This window comes from Raphanus sativus, chromosome 8 (assembly GCF_000801105.2).
Source record: "Raphanus sativus cultivar WK10039 chromosome 8, ASM80110v3, whole genome shotgun sequence".
NCBI lineage: Eukaryota > Viridiplantae > Streptophyta > Magnoliopsida > Brassicales > Brassicaceae > Raphanus > Raphanus sativus.
The window spans coordinates 8,780,710-8,798,686 of NC_079518.1; the positions used below are offsets into that span (position 1 = coordinate 8,780,710).

A 17,977-nucleotide genomic window follows, 5' to 3' on the forward strand; every position below is an offset into this window, starting at 1 on the left:
GAACATCATCGTCATGATTCATGATTGATTTTTTTTTTTTCATTTTGTAACACGACATGATTGAATGAAAAGTATTTTATTTTTCATGCCAATTTTACTATTCAGAGGAGAAAGCCTACTTGGTTTCGGCCAGTTCCAATTATATAACTTTTTAAAAAAAAAATTCTGGTAAAAAGAAATATTCTTCAGCTTTGGACGAAAAGCCAATTATTCGAATGTTCTCACGTTGGTCTTTAGCTGTTAGCCTGTAACCTTTTTGTAATAATACCTTTCTATAATTTGCAATAATTGAATATTTTATTGCATATCTCCAAAAAAAACATAACGCAATCGTTGACAAGTACAGCTTACAAATCATATCCGTCCGTTTTCCTATCCAACGGTTAAAGGAGATACCCTTGACGTGGCCTAGGCCATCATTGTATATTTAGTGAGTGTGTCTGAGAGAGGCCTTTTCAGAACCTTGACGAAGTCTCTCTCTGTTTCGTTCCTTCCACGATCTTCTTCTTCTTCCTATAAACGTCCTTGATCCTTGTTTCTCTTTGTGGAGTAGTGTTTTTTGATCTTCAGCCATGTATCGACGCGCCACTTCCGGCGTTCGTTCTGCCTCCACTACTCTGACGAGGCTTTCTTCTTCTTCTCCCCTCTCCAAGATCGCCTCGAATCCTGCAGCTTCCGCTTCGGCTCCGTCAGCGTCGGTTCTCAACCAGACGAGCCGATCTAGGAGCTTCTCGTCGGCTCTACGCTCGTTCCGTGTGTGCTCTGCCTCTACGAGGTGGAGTCATGGTGGGAGCTGGAGATCTCCAGCTAGCCTTCGTGCTCAAGCTAGGGTTTCCGCTCCGTTGATGGATAGATTGGAGCGGAGATACGCTTCCATGGGTATGTTTTGTTTGCTTTCCTGAATGGTTGCTCTTAATAACTTGTCTCACAAGAAATCTTTATTACCAAACACAACTGCTTGCATAGATCTGATCTCATATTGAACATTTCGGTAAAACATATTATCTGTAGATTATCATGGATTATGAACGTTTTTAAATGTCCTGATGAAAGTGAAATTAGCTAATGAACATTTTATTTCCTCTTGCATTAACTTTCTTGATTGGAAATAGCCAAATGAAACTTTGGTTTAAACCCTATTTTTAAGAGTTAATATTTAAGATATACGAATACGATCTCTAGATTGTTAAAACAAAATTGTATTAAATTGTCTATATAGCTACTAGATCTTTTTTTTTTTTGCTTTATAAAATGGGATTTGTTTAGATCATGGACAAGCCAAACTCATGTGGTATGACCATGAGTCATTTGAACTATGGTTATAAAATTTCTAATAGTTTTGATTTGAATAAAAACACAGCTTCTGAGCATGCATACAAGGATATTTTGACGAGTCTTCCAAAGCCTGGTGGTGGAGAGTATGGAAAGTACTACTCCTTACCCGCTTTAAACGATCCAAGAATTGGTATGGTTCCTCAGACAACTACCACTCTCTGTTTCTGTTGTAATCAGTTTGTAATGAAATTTCTGGTGAAGGTAACATCTCTTTCGTGTTACTGCAGATAAGCTGCCATACTCTGTAAGAATACTACTGGAATCAGCAATTCGTAATTGTGACAACTATCAAGTCACAAAGAATGACGTTGAGAAAATCCTTGACTGGGAGAATACTTCTACTAAGCAAGTTGAAATCGCTTTCAAGCCAGCCCGTGTTATCTTACAGGTGTGTAGTGACTAGGAGAATACATCTACTATATGCTAACTTATATTTTTCTTGATTAGTTAAAGTTCTTTTTGCCTTTCTTGCCTAGGACTTTACTGGAGTACCAGCTCTAGTTGATCTTGCTTCTATGAGGGACGCAGTGAAGAATCTTGGTAGTGATCCTAACAAGATTAACCCCTTGGTTAGTGAATTTGTCTTTATCGCTTTGGGGTGTTTAATCTAGCACATTCTCATAATTTTCCTGGTCATGTTTAGGTTCCTGTGGATCTTGTCGTTGATCACTCAGTCCAAGTTGACTTTGCAAGGTCAGAGGATGCCGCACAGAAAAACATGGAGCTTGAGTTCAAGAGGAACAAAGAAAGATTTGCCTTCCTTAAGTGGGGTTCAACAGCCTTCCAAAACATGCTGGTCGTTCCTCCTGGGTCTGGGATTGTCCATCAGGTACAAGATAATACTGCCATACTAATCTAGAAATGTATAATTAATTATGATGAAAGTAGTGTGGTTATAGTATTAGTCTGTTTATTATGCTAACAAATGATACTGTTATGATAGATTGTCCTTATATATATGTCATCAGGTAAACTTGGAGTACCTTGGACGTGTTGTTTTCAACTCAGGTGGATTTCTCTACCCTGACAGTGTTGTTGGAACCGATTCCCACACCACCATGATTGATGGACTAGGAGTCGCTGGGTGGGGTGTTGGAGGAATTGAAGCAGAGGCAGCAATGCTTGGTCAGGTGATAGCTTATATCTCCTCTCTACACCTTCCAGTGTTCATTTTTTGGTCTATGTTTGTCTTGTGTACTGATATGGTATTTCAAAAAAAAAAACTTGTCAGCCAATGAGCATGGTGTTACCAGGCGTGGTTGGATTTAAGTTGGATGGAAAGTTGAAGGAAGGTGTCACAGCTACTGATTTAGTTCTCACTGTGACCCAAATACTAAGGAAGCATGGTGTTGTCGGCAAGTTTGTTGAGTTTTATGGTGAGAACCTTAGTCGCATGACTTTGATTTTCTTTGTGGACAGTTTGCTAGTCAGTGTATACATATTTCATCGTTTTTATTTCAATGTGAAGGTGAGGGGATGAGTGAACTTTCACTGGCTGATAGAGCCACAATTGCAAACATGTCCCCTGAGTACGGAGCAACAATGGGTTTCTTCCCAGTGGACCATGTTACACTCGAGTACCTGAAGTTGACAGGAAGAAGCGACGAAACTGTGAGTCTTCTTTCTATCTATCTATCTATCATGTGTGCCTCTAGTTTCTGTGACTTACTTGATGGACAACTTGGTTTGCCTTAGGTGTCAATGATAGAATCATACTTGCGTGCAAACAATATGTTCGTTGACTACAACGAGGTATGTACATCTCTTCAATCTTTAGACAAGTTTGTCAACTCCTGATAATATGGACTATAATGCATGCAGCCTCAACAAGAAAGATCATACACATCTTATTTGCAATTGGACTTGGGACATGTTGAACCATGTATCTCTGGTCCTAAAAGGTATACTTTTCACTTTGTTAATTATTAGAAAAGTTCTGACCCATCTCTCTTACCTTCCTCTAATGTTAATAACCCATCTTTCTGTTCAACAGGCCTCATGACCGAGTGCCTCTGAAAGATATGAAGGCTGACTGGCATGCATGCCTTGACAATCCTGTTGGATTCAAGGTGAGATGCTGCAACTTGTGGTCTATCACCTAAACGCACAATGAAGTTGTTACTTTTGTTTGTCTAATCTGTAAGAGACTATTGTTTTCTTTTGTCTTCAAGGGTTTTGCAGTGCCAAAAGAAAAACAAGGAGAAGTTGTGAAGTTCTCATACGATGGACAACCTGCTGAGATCAATCACGGTAGTGTTGTTATTGCCGCAATCACTAGTTGTACAAACACATCAAACCCTAGTGTCATGATCGGTGCTGCACTCGTTGCCAAAAAAGCTTACGATCTTGGCCTCAAGGTGAGTTCCCGCTTTGCTCCGAGACTTTAACCCTGAGAGATAGCCTGGTTTATATATCATGTTTTGAATGTTTTTTTGACGTTATGATTCAGGTTAAACCATGGGTTAAGACAAGTCTTGCTCCAGGGTCTAGAGTTGTCGAGAAATATCTGGACCGAAGGTGTGTTTCCATCTACATAACCTTATATGATCATGGAATATCTATACTGAAACCTTTACCTTCTTCTCTGCAGTGGACTCCGAGAGGACTTGAACAAACAAGGATTCCAAATTGTTGGTTACGGTTGCACAACATGCATTGGGAACTCTGGTGACCTTGATAAATCAGTTGCTGCTGCTATAGAAGGAACTGGTAATAAACATCCTCATGTTATACACCAACATACTATTATTTTCCCAAATATATAACATAATGTTCCTATACTGCTTCTTTTGTGTGACAGATATCATTCCAGCAGCTGTGCTCTCTGGTAACAGAAACTTTGAAGGGCGTGTTCATCCACAAACAAGAGCTAACTATCTTGCTTCACCACCATTAGTTGTTGCTTATGCCCTTGCTGGAACGGTTTGTATTTTTTTCATCTTTCAGTCATGACCTTTGGGATTTGTATCTTGAAATGCATGTTTATGTTTTGTCTCCTGTGGTTACAGGTTGATATTGATTTTGAGACTGAGCCTTTAGGAACCGGAAAGGATGGCAAAAATGTGTTCCTTAGGGACATATGGCCAAGCAATGAGGAAGTTGCTAAGGTATACACACACTCAGCATAAGCTCTTCACATGTTTTCATTTGCTAAACTTTGTGGTACTCTTTTGAATAGGTTGTACAATACAGCGTGCTACCGAGCATGTTCAAGAGCTCATACGAGACAATAACACAAGGAAACCCCTTGTGGAACGAACTCTCTGCACCTGGTTCAACACTGTATTCATGGGATTCGAACTCCACGTACATTCACGAACCTCCTTACTTCAAGAACATGACAGCAGACCCACCTGGTCCTCGTGAAGTGAAGGACGCCTACTGCTTGCTCAACTTCGGAGACAGCGTGACGACGGATCACATCTCTCCGGCGGGAAACATTCAGAAGACTAGTCCAGCTGCAAAGTTTTTAATGGACCGTGGCGTGAGTCAAACTGACTTCAACTCGTATGGAAGCCGTAGGGGAAACGATGAAGTGATGGCTCGTGGTACCTTTGCTAACATTCGTCTTGTTAACAAGCTCTTGAAAGGAGAAGTTGGTCCCAAGACTGTTCATGTTCCCACTGGTGAAAAACTCAGCGTTTTTGATGCAGCAAGTGTAAGTATAAGTAGACTCATCAGTCATCACACAGTATCTTTCCTTAAATGTTGACTCAAAAATCACATGCTCTTTTCAGAGGTACATGAACGCTGGACAGGACACGGTCATCCTTGCTGGTGCTGAATATGGAAGTGGTAGCTCTAGGGATTGGGCTGCAAAGGGTCCTTTGCTTTTGGTAAGTTACTTCACATTTAACTTTTAGTTTATATTCTGTGAAAACATGTAACTGAGAGGTAACCAAAAAAATGCTTAGGGAGTGAAAGCTGTGATTGCAAAGAGCTTTGAGAGAATCCACCGCAGCAACTTGGCTGGTATGGGGATCATTCCTCTGTGTTTCAAGGCTGGGGAGGACGCAGACACTCTTGGACTGACTGGTCATGAACGCTACACGGTCCACCTCCCTACCAAAGTCAGTGACATTAAGCCTGGTCAAGACGTTACTGTGACCACTGACACTGGCAAATCCTTTGTTTGCACTCTTCGGTTTGATACAGAGGTAAACTATAATATAGCAAACGAATTTCAAAAGTCTTTATTCTCTAGAATCAAAAGTTCAAATCTTCTTATGAGAGTTTTGTATTTGTGGTAACGTGCACAGGTGGAACTGGCATACTATGACCATGGTGGTATTCTTCCCTATGTCATTCGAAGCTTGAGCGCCAAGTGATCAAAGTTTTTTTCTCAAGTTTTTGTCTTTCTTCATTTTCTGGAAAAAAAAGAGTTTCCTTAGTTCCAAATAAAAAAGCAAATTTTGTGAGCAACTTTTATTCTTTCGGGTTACACAAAACCGTTTTCAGACAAAGAGTTGTTTACGGAAACACTTCATTACATTATATAACATTGGTTTTGTACCACTTTAATTGTCGCATCACACCTTGCATCTCAAAAGCAAACTTTTGTTCTTTCAGGTTACACTAAATCGTTTTCAGACAAGAGTTGTTCACAACACTTCATTCCGTTATAACATTATTTATTTCATTTACAATGTAGTTGATTGATATTCATATCATCATATGAATCAACTAATGGAAGACAGCTGAATCATCCAACTTCCACCTGTAACCATTACTTTACACCTAAGTAGAAATGAGAAAGTGTGTGGTGTGTCCCATAAGCATCTATTACAGATCTCTTTAGTGTAAGCTTTGTAAAAAGCGGGAACAGTAGATTCATAAAATGTTTAACTAACAAGACAATGTGTTATTAAACGACTTATCAGAACTAATAAGCAATGGTAATACTATATGATAGATTTCGCGACTACAAGTGATGTTGTGGCCCTTTAGAATCTGTTGAAATAGGCATATGGGAATGCAAGAGAACGGTACTGAAACAACAAAGAGAAATGTAATAGTCGAATGACAAAAAAAAAGTAATTCAGTTAAAGCCTCTTTGTATACGGAGGGCACTCAACAATTGTCACGCGAGAGAGAGAAACAAAGCAAAAGAAAAAGAAGAGTTGTAGAGAGAAAAAGCTAATGCACAGACAGCTTTCTAGTACTTCAGCTCGACCACGACATTCACATCATGCTTCACTGCAATAAGGAAGAACAAACAAAGAAAAGAAGAATCAGCTATCTCGCTATAGGAGTTTTAGAGCATTATGGATGATATACTTTTGTCTTTTTTCCAATTTGCTTATTAAAACCTCGAGATTTTCAGGCAAAAGTACCTGCTGTTGCTGCTGGTAGCCACCTGGCTGCTGGTAGTTTCCGTAGCCACCACCAGGGTAGCCACCATAGTAGGCGTTAGGGTCCTGAGGAGGAGGTGCATATCCGTAACCTTCGTATCCCTGAGGAGGATACCCATAGTATCCACCACCACCACCATACTGGCCTTGATCAGGTTGAGCCTGTAACATGGATCAAAGTCATCAGACGACATAGAATAGAGAGAGAACATAGCAAAAACTTGTTGCAACAAACAAACCTGTTTGTTGGAAGTACTGCGACCCCATGAAAGACGAATGCTTTGTCCCCCAAGTTGTGTTCCATTCAACGCGTTGAGTCCTTGCTCTGCACAAGCCCTGTAAAGCACACAGAAAAGAAACGTAAACACACATTCTCAAAAAAAAAAAAAAGGTTCTTCACGCTTCACTACCTATTAGCAAATTGAACAAATCCGCAACGTTTTCCTGCTGGTATTTTAACATGAACGAGTTCACCAAATTGACCAAAAACTGACTTCAAAACATCTTCTGTCACACTTTCATCCAAAGCTCCAACAAAAATCTGGTAAAGCGAAAAAAAAATGACAGCTTAAAACACACACAATACACCCTACTTAGAACAGACTTGACGAAGCCAAAACAAAAGTACTCACTGTTGTGTTAGATGGATCACCTTCTCCGGGATTTCCTTGAGTGGTCTGATATCCACCTGCAAAGAACAGACAAGAGAGCTTAGGGCCGAAAACTCAAACTCCGATATTCTAAAGCAAACAGACACAAACGTCAACAATTGCAAAAACAAGTAGCATATATGGATACAACTTGAAGATTAGGTAAAGCGATTCTGAAGTTAGTAGATAACTAATAGACAAAACCATTAAAGGGTTGTTCTCCAACTTTGAGAAAACCAAAATACTGTACTCAAGGGTAATCACAAGTAACCAACTTCAGAAGGAAGAAAAGTAACAACACTAACTATGAAAGAAAATGAACTGAGAGATAAGAAAAAGACCACAAAAACTGTTTAAAGATTCCGAACTGGAAAAGAAGCGAAATGTAATGAACTTTAACGTAAAGGGCAGGGATTAAAGTAAAAGAAAAGACTTATGCTAGATAACTAAGGAACTGGAAAATAATTTGGGGTGTATAATTTAAATAAAGCCACTGGTAATTGAACTTTCATCTGAAAACATAACCAACTGACCTAAATGAGGCCAGCCAATAAGGTGGTATCATTTTCAGCTCAGATGAGAGTTCCAGGCTCACCCAAAGAGAGCCCCTTCTTCTCCTGCTTTATAAGACAACATGAGTTTTTCTCTTATAAGCTTTAAGATGTTTTTGTAAATTCTTTTAAGTGCGGAAAGGCAATAAGCCGAAGGAAAAGGACTATATAAAAAGTTAGGCGTTGACTAATAGAACAATACCCCCCATGGAAGAGACAATCAACTAACATAGAACAACGCAAGTCCACTCAACATATATTCACAATTTATCATCAGAAACAAGGTTTAACAAAAACATACCTGGTTGTTGTTGCATTGCAAGAGGCTTCTTGTTAGCAGCTGGACCAGTACGCATAGGCCTAGACGAGCAATACTGACCATTCATCTCAGTCATAGCCCTCATCTGCTCACTCTCATCCCCGAACCTAACAAACCCGTACCCCTTGGACCGTCCCGTGGTCCTATCAATCAGAACCTTAGCTCCCTTGACAGACGAATACACATTCTTAAACGTCTCGGTAAGCATGTAGTCAGTAACATCAGGCGCCAAGTCACCAACGAAAACAGTGTGCTCGGGCCCTTCGGACTGGCGCCTCTCGCCAGCCCAGTTCAGCTTGAAGGTCTGCTCGCTGCTAGGCATCTGAGCACCGTTGTAAGATGCCAAGATCCTCTCGGCTGCAGCGTGGCTCACGAACTCGATAAAGCCGTAGCCTTCAGAGTATCCGCTCTGCTTATTGCGAATGACTTTCGCTTGTTGAACCTGACAACAAAGTAATTATTGAATAAAGGTTAAAACTTTCTTTTAGGGATTTTAATATAAAAATAAGTTTTTTATTACCTCGCCGGTGATGGAGAAGGCGTTGATGAGGTAGTTTTCGTCCATCCATGGCTGCAAGTCTCCGATCCACAAGGAGCGGATCTCGTCGCCTGATCCACCACCACCGCCGCCGTAGTGCTGTTGTGGTTGACCTAGAGACGGCGCCGATTGAGGATTCCATGCTGCTGCTGCTGGTGGCTGCTGGCCTTGTTGTTGATGCGGCTGCATCATCCACGGTTGCTGGTTGGAGGATGGAGGTGGCTGCTGCATCATGACGCGACGAAGAGACGAGAGAGAGAGAGAAGGAGATGCAGTTTGTGAGGGTTATCTTTCGGACAAGGTCAAAAGCCGTCTCCGTTACGTTTTTTATAGAGCCAAAAATATCTTGTGATTTGGGCCTCGTATGGCTCAATTTAAAGGTTTCGGCCTATTTTGTTTTCTTATTTAATTGGGCCGTCCGTTGTGGAAATTAGGCCCATTATCTCGACAAAAACATATTTTAGACGCTTCTTTCTGTTTTAAAGTGTATAAACCGAACCTTGTTTAGCTTGCATGACCGGACATGATCTTAAACCGGTCACAATTTTACCTCAACGTCAATGTTGATAATTTGGCGCCATGTCTTATGAAAATGCATTAGGCAAATGTGTAGTCAAAAATAATATTTTGATTTAGGGAATTTTTTCCGGATATCACATACTTTACTTCATAGTTGGGTTTGACCCAAAATAATGGATTCACAAGATATACATCTTCTCATCCCTGTTATCTTCAATATGTAGCCAATCAATAACTGAATTATAGTGTAGTTTTTTTATTTTGCAAAGGAAAATTATGGTTTTACCTTTTTTCCAGGAATCCAAATATTGTAAATAGTATTTGTTAACGCTAATCGTATTCGGATAGCGGTAGTTACAGCAGCAATCTGAATAGTATAATTGTGGCATTCGATCAAGTCTTGTGAGTTAAACGGGCAAAGATAATTGAAAGCTAAACACGATCAACATCTTCCACATGTCGTCATGTTGTAAAATATTTTGGTGTTCGAGGAAGCCAGAAAGAGGCTTTCTGCTCAACAAGCTGCTTAAAAATATAATAATCGTTGATGGGATTACAAAGTCAACGAAACATCTCCTTTCTTGTTTCTAGCTTAATAAGACCCACCCAGCTTGCATTGAAGCTATTAGAAACCCGATGAGTTACTTCAGTTGCATGTAACCAAATTGCCTCACAAAGAAGAAAGCGGAGACTTCTCTTCTGATATTGACTATAAATGAAGCCACAGCAATCATAGAGACAATCTATAGATTGGTGAAGATAAAGTAGATGGTAAAGGTCCCATACAAAATAAAATAATCTATAAATAATTTTTTCTTATTCTAAAATGTAACAACTATTGGTGAAGATTGTTTCCTCAAAGAAACTAGAGAATTTGACATAAAAAAAATACCTATTGTTATCTTTTACTTACTTTTTCATACAAAAATAACTAAAAACTACAATAAGATTTTATTTATTTCTATTTTATACAAAAAAATCCATAAATTCCACTTTCAGGCATCTCGAATCTGATGATGATAAAAAACATGGGAAAATTGTCAAATATAACTCACAACTTGATTTCAAATGCAAAAGTATACCCAAACTTGAATCAAATGCAGAAGTAACTTAAAAGACTATTGAAATTACAACCAACCCCTTATGACCAAAAAAAAAAACAGTTTTTTTTTTTACGTTTTTAACCCCAATAAGTCGTCTGGTATAGTTAATCTTAAAAATAATTTATAAATTTTTTTAAAAATATTTTGATAAGTGAAAAATTGAAATCATGTAATTAAGATATGTTAAAAGTGTTATAAATTAAAATATAACAAAAGTGAATTGTTTTCAACATAGATGAGTGAAAGTAGTGAGTCATGATATTCTTTGGTTTAGGTTTTGCCAACATATGTTGTAGTATTGTATGTGTTCTTAGGATTAGATTTTGGAAAGCATAAAAGTATTTTTGAAAAATATGAAATTTACCCAAATGTGTTTATTTATGTGTATAGTAAACACTAAGCAAGTTTAATTTGATTTTATAACTTATTTAGTTAGTGTGTTGTAACTAAGGGAAAAACTTCATCTTATTCCTTGACGTGAAACGTCAAATATATACATGTTCTCATAGTTATCTTAATAAGGAGATAAACACCAATATAATGAGATAATAACAAAGATATATGTCGATCATATATTCTCGGATCACAACACTCCCCCTTGATCGACACTTCCGGTTCAGGGTTCATTCATGTTTTTGATGTTGCCTCATTAAAACCTTTCCAGGAAAACCCAGTGGGACAAAACCTTGGATAAGGAAAAAGAGTACAACACATGAAACTCCCCCTGATGAATGCATCACTGGAAATCTTTGGACGATGCATTCCTATCAGGTCGATGAGCTTCTTGTAATACTTTGTAATTTCGCCGGCCTTCTGGAACTTCATTTGGACATGGTCAAGACGTGCTCCTTTGATGCTGACTACTCGACAATGGCTTCATGTTCTGGATGATGCTCAATTAGTACTCGGATAGTACTCGACCAGTACTTGAATGTACCTCTATCCTGCGATTAAATCTTTCTCGCAGGTCATCTCATATCCCACGGTTCCTCTAGTCTCATAGCTTTGTCATACCGTGGACAGTTTCATTTTATTATTGACTCAGACATTCTTCTGGTCACTATCTCTGGATGATGTCTCATGACTTCTTTAATTTTGTCGTGGATAATGCTATGTTTTTGAAAATATACATGTTAAGTCATGGACCTTGTCATCACACGCCAATATACTCATATATGGCTTAAGGTATTGCAGCTTGATATGATGATATGGTCCGGATATGATACTGCAATTATATGGCGTGGTCCACCTTATACTTTGGTGGAACTTGGTCGGACCATAAAACTCGACCACTCTTATGATGATTGGTTCCTTTCTTTCTTTACTGATGTATAGACATTCATTAGTCCCATATACTTCATTTGGTACTTGACCACACGTTTTATGATACTACATATGCTGGTCGATCTTTCCATTAGCTGCATTACATATGCTGGTCGATCTTGGTCGATCTGGTCGATCTGGTTGATCTGGTCGGTTCATGATGATACATCAATCAATTCACAAGTATACACTCGGATTTATTTGGCTAATTCTGCAGCAATGGTTTATAATCTGCCTGAACCAATTCACCACACTACTTTTGGTTATTCTTATGGACGATTGGGAAGTATGGAGCCGGATGGTCTTTGGCATGAGAATTAATGGTTCTCTTTGCCTTCTCCTGCGACATCTCACATTACACCATGTAATTGTGGCGTGCTGATCTCAACTCATACACGGCTATGATTTCTAGTCCCATCACATTATGTCCAAAATCAATCGATAACTTGTATCATTGAAATCATTGAACCATTGAACCTCTCTTTAGGTTGGTTTGACATAAACATAAACACAAGAAATTATAATATCCTCTATAAGGATCTATGGACTGATTGTACTAAGTATTTTCTTAGTCTTTCATATCACTTGCAGCTGCTTTGTTTTCAGTCCATGAATAGCTTAGGAACAAAACTATTCTATGAGAATTTCTTTTCTCATCTTTTTTGATACTTTTATCATTTCTTTATCCAGTGATCAATATGCTACTTACTACATTTCTTTCTTACTTATATCCAGACCTTTTCGAATTTGTAGTAGCATCCACCACATAGGAGTATATCTCCTTATAATCTGTTCCTTTGGTCTCTGTGAGTATCCTTGTGTAATCAAGCCATTCCTTGAATGCTTCAAATAGGAATATGAACACCTTAGTCCATGTCTCACGATTTATTTTCTTTTCCTACACAGGACCCATTTTTCACTGGTTTTATCTTATCAGATGGTGTTTCTATATATGGCCAATACACCCATCTCTTTTATAGATTCTTTGAATCTTTCTTAAACCCCCACAGTTTCTTTTAGTCTATGAATGCATTCTTGTATTCTCGTGGGTTCTGATCCTCGCTTATATCTTTTAAACTCAAGTGCTATTTTCTTATGCATCTTTATCTTTTGTGTATGTATGTGTCGACACTTCTTTTATAGTGTTCCATTGTGTTCCAGACATGAACTAATCGATTGGAGATTTCATTCTTACTAAGAACCTTTATTACCTTGCAGTTTGGCGTCCCAAACTACATGGTCTGGTATCTTAGATGTTCAGCTGCGCAGCCTTATCTAAATGTCTAGTCTGGTTTCTCTTATGACCTCAGATATGTCTTTTATTTGCACCTTTCTTTTTATTTCCGAGGTTCCTTATCTTATGGAACATGTTGGTCTATCTTTAGACTCTATAGCAACTTGATTATGTCTCTTCTAGGACATTAATTTCGTGGTGCTTAAGCTGGTATGACTTAGTCATTCTTTTTCTTTTCTTTTCGGGTCTAATTTGTCTGGCATTCTTTTAGCTAGCTTTGTATGATCTTTCTTTGGACGTCTTAAATCATATTCTCTGGTCCGAGGATCTTGCCAAGACAAGGATGGTTAATACCATTCCATTTCTTTATACTTGTACCAGCTTATTTCTTTCTCCCCCTGATGTTGGATAGTCGGATTTAATCATGCAATCCGTAAACCTGGCCTTAATCTGATCACCCATATTTGGCTCAAGGTTTCTTATAAAATCGTGGGAGAAAGCATTTTCATATCCAACATATATTCCCAATCTTATCTCATTTTTTTATGAGGTTCCATCCTAGACGGCACATATTATTGTGGTGGTCTATACATAATCTCTTAGGATGGTCTATGTCTGGATCATGACCCTTTATCATTCTTAGATGGGAATATCTATGCTCACTTTATATGGCCTGATGCATATTTTTATTACATGTAAATCCATGTGTTCCCAAGCATTAGCTAGTGATCTTTGTATCACAAAGAATTCGGCCAAGTTCTATCATGGTCATAGACCATGTCACTCGGATTTTTAGTGTTGTTCATGGACCACGGGAGTGTCATTTCTCCCCCTCATGAACATGCTATAAATATTTTAGATGCTTGGAACATTATAGCCTTATGAGTTTCCCTTGTGTACATGTTACACAACGTGAGATTCTTTGGGATAACTCTTTTGTGCCTTTTTTTTGATATCAATCATTTACATCAATTTTAAAGATCTGGATGGCTAGTCCAGTCATGCCATAAAGTGTATAAAATTTCATGGGTCAACCTATCTGGTTACCTAGACCTTTTGCCTTTATCATACTGATCTTTTAGCATAGTTTAGATCAGGCGGAAGTATAGTCTCGACCATTTCTTTGGATTGTTTTCCAAAACTTATGGATATAAAAAAATCAAACCTTAAATTTACAATTCTCATATATATAATGGTAATAAAATATAGTAATAAAACTATTTCAAATTATATAGATATGTATCATCATAAACATTGTATTATATCGAAAATAATATTCTTATAGTAAATAATCACTAGTCTTTTCTATTTTGCTATTAATAATTATAGCTCTATCTCGACTAAAACATCATGCACAAATTTTATTTATCTAGTCAAACTTTAGTTGATTAGAAATTAATGTCAAGCATGATAGACAAATAATACTTATCTCGATAAAGAAGAATTGGAATGGAGATCGGAGATCTGACATAGAGATGATCTTGAAAACACTATATTTCCAGCTAGTTACAATCTCGAGCAAAATTTTTCTCCGTTATAAAGAACACTTACAATCTGAACTAATTTAAAATATTGCTCATGAAACATGGCCACCATGTTAGTCAACATTAATATATAATAAGTTATACACATATTTCTCATAAATTTAATGAAACGATTTATTCCAAACATATCTCAATATCAAAGTGATAGTTGACTTTCACATTATAATTATAAGTCACGTGTAAATGAAATATGAAGCAAAACTATCAAACAAATAACCAATAAAGCTAGACATGATATATTTGGTTATTAAAGATCTGAGTGTTTATATTTAGTAAAATTTATAATAAATTAAGAATGATACTTATCTCGATTGGAATGGAATGACCCTGCGGAATTTGAAAACTAAAAACAGAGACTAAATTGATTAGATGTATAAGTCTCACCGAATACATAGCCTTTATCCATCAAACGAACAAGATGATTCTAAACAATTAAAATTGTGAATGATAAACCAAGAGAAGAAACAAAAGCCATAGTTATACTATGCAGCATGAGTCGTTGACTATAACAATATTTGTTTTACGATGTGAAACGAAAGCAAGACGATATATTCTATGTTCTTACCTCATGCTTATAATTTATTGAATTAATAAAATTATATGAAGTAAGAATACTCAGATAACGAAAAAGGTTTGGATCTTTGACCTAACACAAATATACTTATGGTACAAGTAACAGATCAACGATATATTTACTAATATTCGTTTACTAATATATTGGTGGAAGCATCAATATAAAGCATGACATACAAATAGTATACTTATCTGAATAAGAAGTCCATCAGAGACTCGAGCTTCGATATAGAGATGATGTTGGAAAACTTTTGTTTTCAGCTGGTTAGAATTTCATATAAATCTCCTTTATAAGTACAAATATACAAAACCTGAAATATTCAGAATTTTGCTCACCCAAGCATGGCTATTGCATTAGTCGAAAAACAGAGTAATATATATACAGATCATAAAAGCCTTTTGATACTATTTCTGACTAATAAATTATGGATCATAAAAGCATGTTTAAACAACAATAAGACAATCAAATCAATAAATTGGTTTTCACCACAACTTTAGATTCACGATCAAAAAGGTAATGGTTTATACGAACAAACAAAACTATACAATGTGAATAAGAACAATATTCATCATATTTTTCAACATGTTCCGTATGATTAATATTAAATCCACTAACTCAAACCAATGATTCATGCAGCAATAAACGACAGACAATAAAACACTCAAGCTAATAAAATAAGTAAACGATAAATTGGAGCCATAAACAATTGGAACAAAATTAACATCAATAAGATTTGACCAAACAATACAAAAGGAAATACTTAGCTCGCTCGGTAACAATGAAAAAGGTTAGCGGCCGTCAATAGAAAATAAGGGATAGAGGGATTGTAAAATCACCCGTAGTCTTTGGTTGTTAGGGATTTAGATCTTGCTCAGACAGCTAGGGTTGTGCTGAGAAGAGGTTTTATTTTTTTTTCTTTGCTATTAGCTAGGGTTTCTATGGGAGCAAAGGTGCTGATAACGTGTGTTGTAACTAAGGGAAAAACTTCATCTTATTCCTTGACGTGAAACGTCAAATATATACATGTTCTCATAGTTATCTTAATAAGGAGATAAACACCAATATAATGAGATAATAACAAAGATATATGTCGATCATATATTCTCGGATCACAACAGTTAGTTAATTTTAGTCAATTTAGTTTAGGGGTTAAATTTAGGGTCTGGACGACTTACAAGTAAGTCTTCTAGACGACTAGACGGTTTACAAGTAAGTCTTCTGGTATAGTTGATCTTAAAAATAATTTTAAAATTTATAAAAAAATATTTTGATAAATGAAAAATTGAAATCATGTAATTAAGATATGTTATAAGTGATATAAATTAAGATACAATAAAAGTGATTGTTTTCAACATAGATGAGTGAAAATATTTAGTTTCCCGCTAAAAATATTGAAGTCTTCTGGACGACTTACAAGTAAGTCGTCTAGGAAGTCTTCTATTCAGAAGACTTACTTGAAAGTCTTCTGAATCTAAAATATTTAACCTAATTGGATTTTTTGTCTCCCTATATAAAGAAAAACTAGATCTTGACCCGTGCGGGTATTAATTTTCTGTTTTAGTTTTTATTTATTTATACTAAATGATGTATTTGTAATACTTGATCGTTTTACATTGACTACGTTAGGGATGTGTATTTGGATACCCACTGTTCGGTTAAAATCTATTTGAGTTTGAGTTTTCCGAGTTTAAAGATTTCAGCAACATTCAAATATTTATAAATTTTGGTTTCAGTTTGATTCGAGTATTTGTTGGTTCGGTTCGGATACAGATAACCCGTTTGAATTATTTTAAAATTTTCAAAATTTATATATACTTTAATTTTATCAAAACATATAAATTTGAGTAATGTAAGCCAAAATACCTAAACTAAAAATTAAAAAATAGGTTGAACTTCAATATTTGGATGGAGAATAAATATATATTTTAAATATTTTGGTGTTTGATTATTGTTTATCTACTTTACATGTTTACTTTTGACTATTATTTATATTTTCAAATAGTTTAGACAACTTTAAGTTGACAAAAAGATAACTTTAAAATATCATTAATTGTTGAAGAATAAAAAAATACATTAATCTAACTAAAAAGACAAACATTAAAATAGGAAAGAAAAAAAACACACATTAATTTAACTGAAAAAGACAATCATTAAAATAGGAAAGAAAAAGAAACACATTAATCTAACTGAAAAAGACAAGTATTTAAATAGGAAACTCAATTTAATTTTCAGTGGCATAGAAGTGTAATGAAATTTGAAAACTAAGGGTATTTTTATATGTGTACTTCTGTTTTAATAAGATAGATTTACACATTCTCTCTCCTCCTCTCAAATGGCTGCAACAAATATGTAATGTTCATCATTCTAAAACTCTCAAACCTCTCTCTAATCTCTTTGAACTTATAAACACCAAGCTTATATCAATTGATTGTTTTTGTCTCATGTCTTTCTCACTAATTTATCTTGTTTTTGCAGGTTTTTCATCACATGATTATCATCTTCCACTCATTTAAAGGTAGATCTATTAATTTTAGAAATGTATTTTTATGTCTCATTTTTCTTCATTTTGTAACTTCTTGTTACATAAAGTTCTTACCTTTTTCCTCAAACTAATACTCTCCAAAGCCACTCTAATCTCTTAGACTTGAAAACACCAAACTTTATATGAATTTTTCAGTTTTGTCTCATGTCTTTCTGAATAATCTATATTTTTTGTAGGTTTTTAATCAGATGGTTCTCAACTTCCACTTGGATATGTACGTTGTGTGTTCTATATAAGTATGTCTATCTAATCTTCCACTCATTTTCTATGTTTTAAGCTATTTGAACATTTTTGGATGTGCAGATTTTTCAGATCTAGATATGCAGGTTTTTCAGATCTGGAAGACTTCTGGGACGACTTCTAGGAGGTCCAGACGACTTCCAGGAGGTCCAGA

General features: G+C 36.3%; 2 protein-coding genes across 3 annotated transcripts; one reads left to right on the plus strand and one right to left on the minus strand.

Moving 5' to 3' along the window:
• Positions 1-452: 452 nt before the first annotated feature.
• LOC108822765 (aconitate hydratase 2, mitochondrial) lies at positions 453-5,850 on the plus strand. 2 transcript variants are annotated; one of them, XM_018595926.2, is made up of 20 exons: positions 453-879; positions 1,361-1,465; positions 1,563-1,723; positions 1,812-1,904; positions 1,979-2,164; positions 2,304-2,465; positions 2,567-2,711; positions 2,804-2,946; positions 3,031-3,087; positions 3,157-3,236; positions 3,329-3,404; positions 3,507-3,692; positions 3,785-3,852; positions 3,926-4,044; positions 4,136-4,257; positions 4,344-4,442; positions 4,514-4,993; positions 5,073-5,171; positions 5,250-5,492; positions 5,595-5,850. In XM_018595926.2, exons 1-20 carry the CDS (start codon positions 573-575, stop codon positions 5,661-5,663), a joined length of 3,000 nt encoding a protein of 999 aa, XP_018451428.1. In that variant the 5' UTR covers positions 453-572; the 3' UTR covers positions 5,664-5,850. The 2 variants fall into 2 exon arrangements, with proteins under 2 accessions (XP_018451428.1, XP_056849184.1); XM_056993204.1 differs by having other exon boundaries at positions 3,031-3,086; positions 3,153-3,236.
• Positions 5,851-6,308: 458 nt separating this feature from the next.
• Positions 6,309-9,061, minus strand: LOC108823001 (polyadenylate-binding protein RBP45C). The gene is made up of 7 exons (XM_018596224.2): positions 8,727-9,061; positions 8,189-8,648; positions 7,319-7,374; positions 7,097-7,227; positions 6,926-7,022; positions 6,669-6,848; positions 6,309-6,531 (listed from the first exon to the last, which is right to left on the minus strand). The coding sequence occupies exons 1-7, from the start codon at positions 8,976-8,978 to the stop codon at positions 6,529-6,531; spliced, it is 1,179 nt and encodes a 392-aa protein (XP_018451726.1). The 5' UTR covers positions 8,979-9,061; the 3' UTR covers positions 6,309-6,528.
• Positions 9,062-17,977: the final 8,916 nt, after the last annotated feature.

What these genes read in the sequence shown, in the direction of transcription:
- LOC108822765 (XM_056993204.1), top strand. Translation starts at nt 573, where the DNA reads ATGTATCGACGCGCCACTTCCGGCGTTCGTTCTGCCTCCACTACTCTG. An exon ending in TTTAAACGATCCAAGAATTG is followed by an intron (nt 1,466 to 1,562) that starts GTATGGTTCCTC and finishes GTGTTACTGCAG; the next exon opens with ATAAGCTGCCATACTCTGTA. An exon ending in ATGTTCGTTGACTACAACGA is followed by an intron (nt 3,087 to 3,152) that starts GGTATGTACATC and finishes ACTATAATGCAT; the next exon opens with GCAGCCTCAACAAGAAAGAT.
- LOC108823001 (XM_018596224.2), bottom strand. Translation starts at nt 8,978, where the DNA reads ATGATGCAGCAGCCACCTCCATCCTCCAACCAGCAACCGTGGATGATG. An exon ending in TGCAATGCAACAACAACCAG is followed by an intron (nt 7,375 to 8,188) that starts GTATGTTTTTGT and finishes TGTTCTTTGCAG; the next exon opens with GTGGATATCAGACCACTCAA. An exon ending in GTGATCCATCTAACACAACA is followed by an intron (nt 7,228 to 7,318) that starts GTGAGTACTTTT and finishes TCGCTTTACCAG; the next exon opens with ATTTTTGTTGGAGCTTTGGA.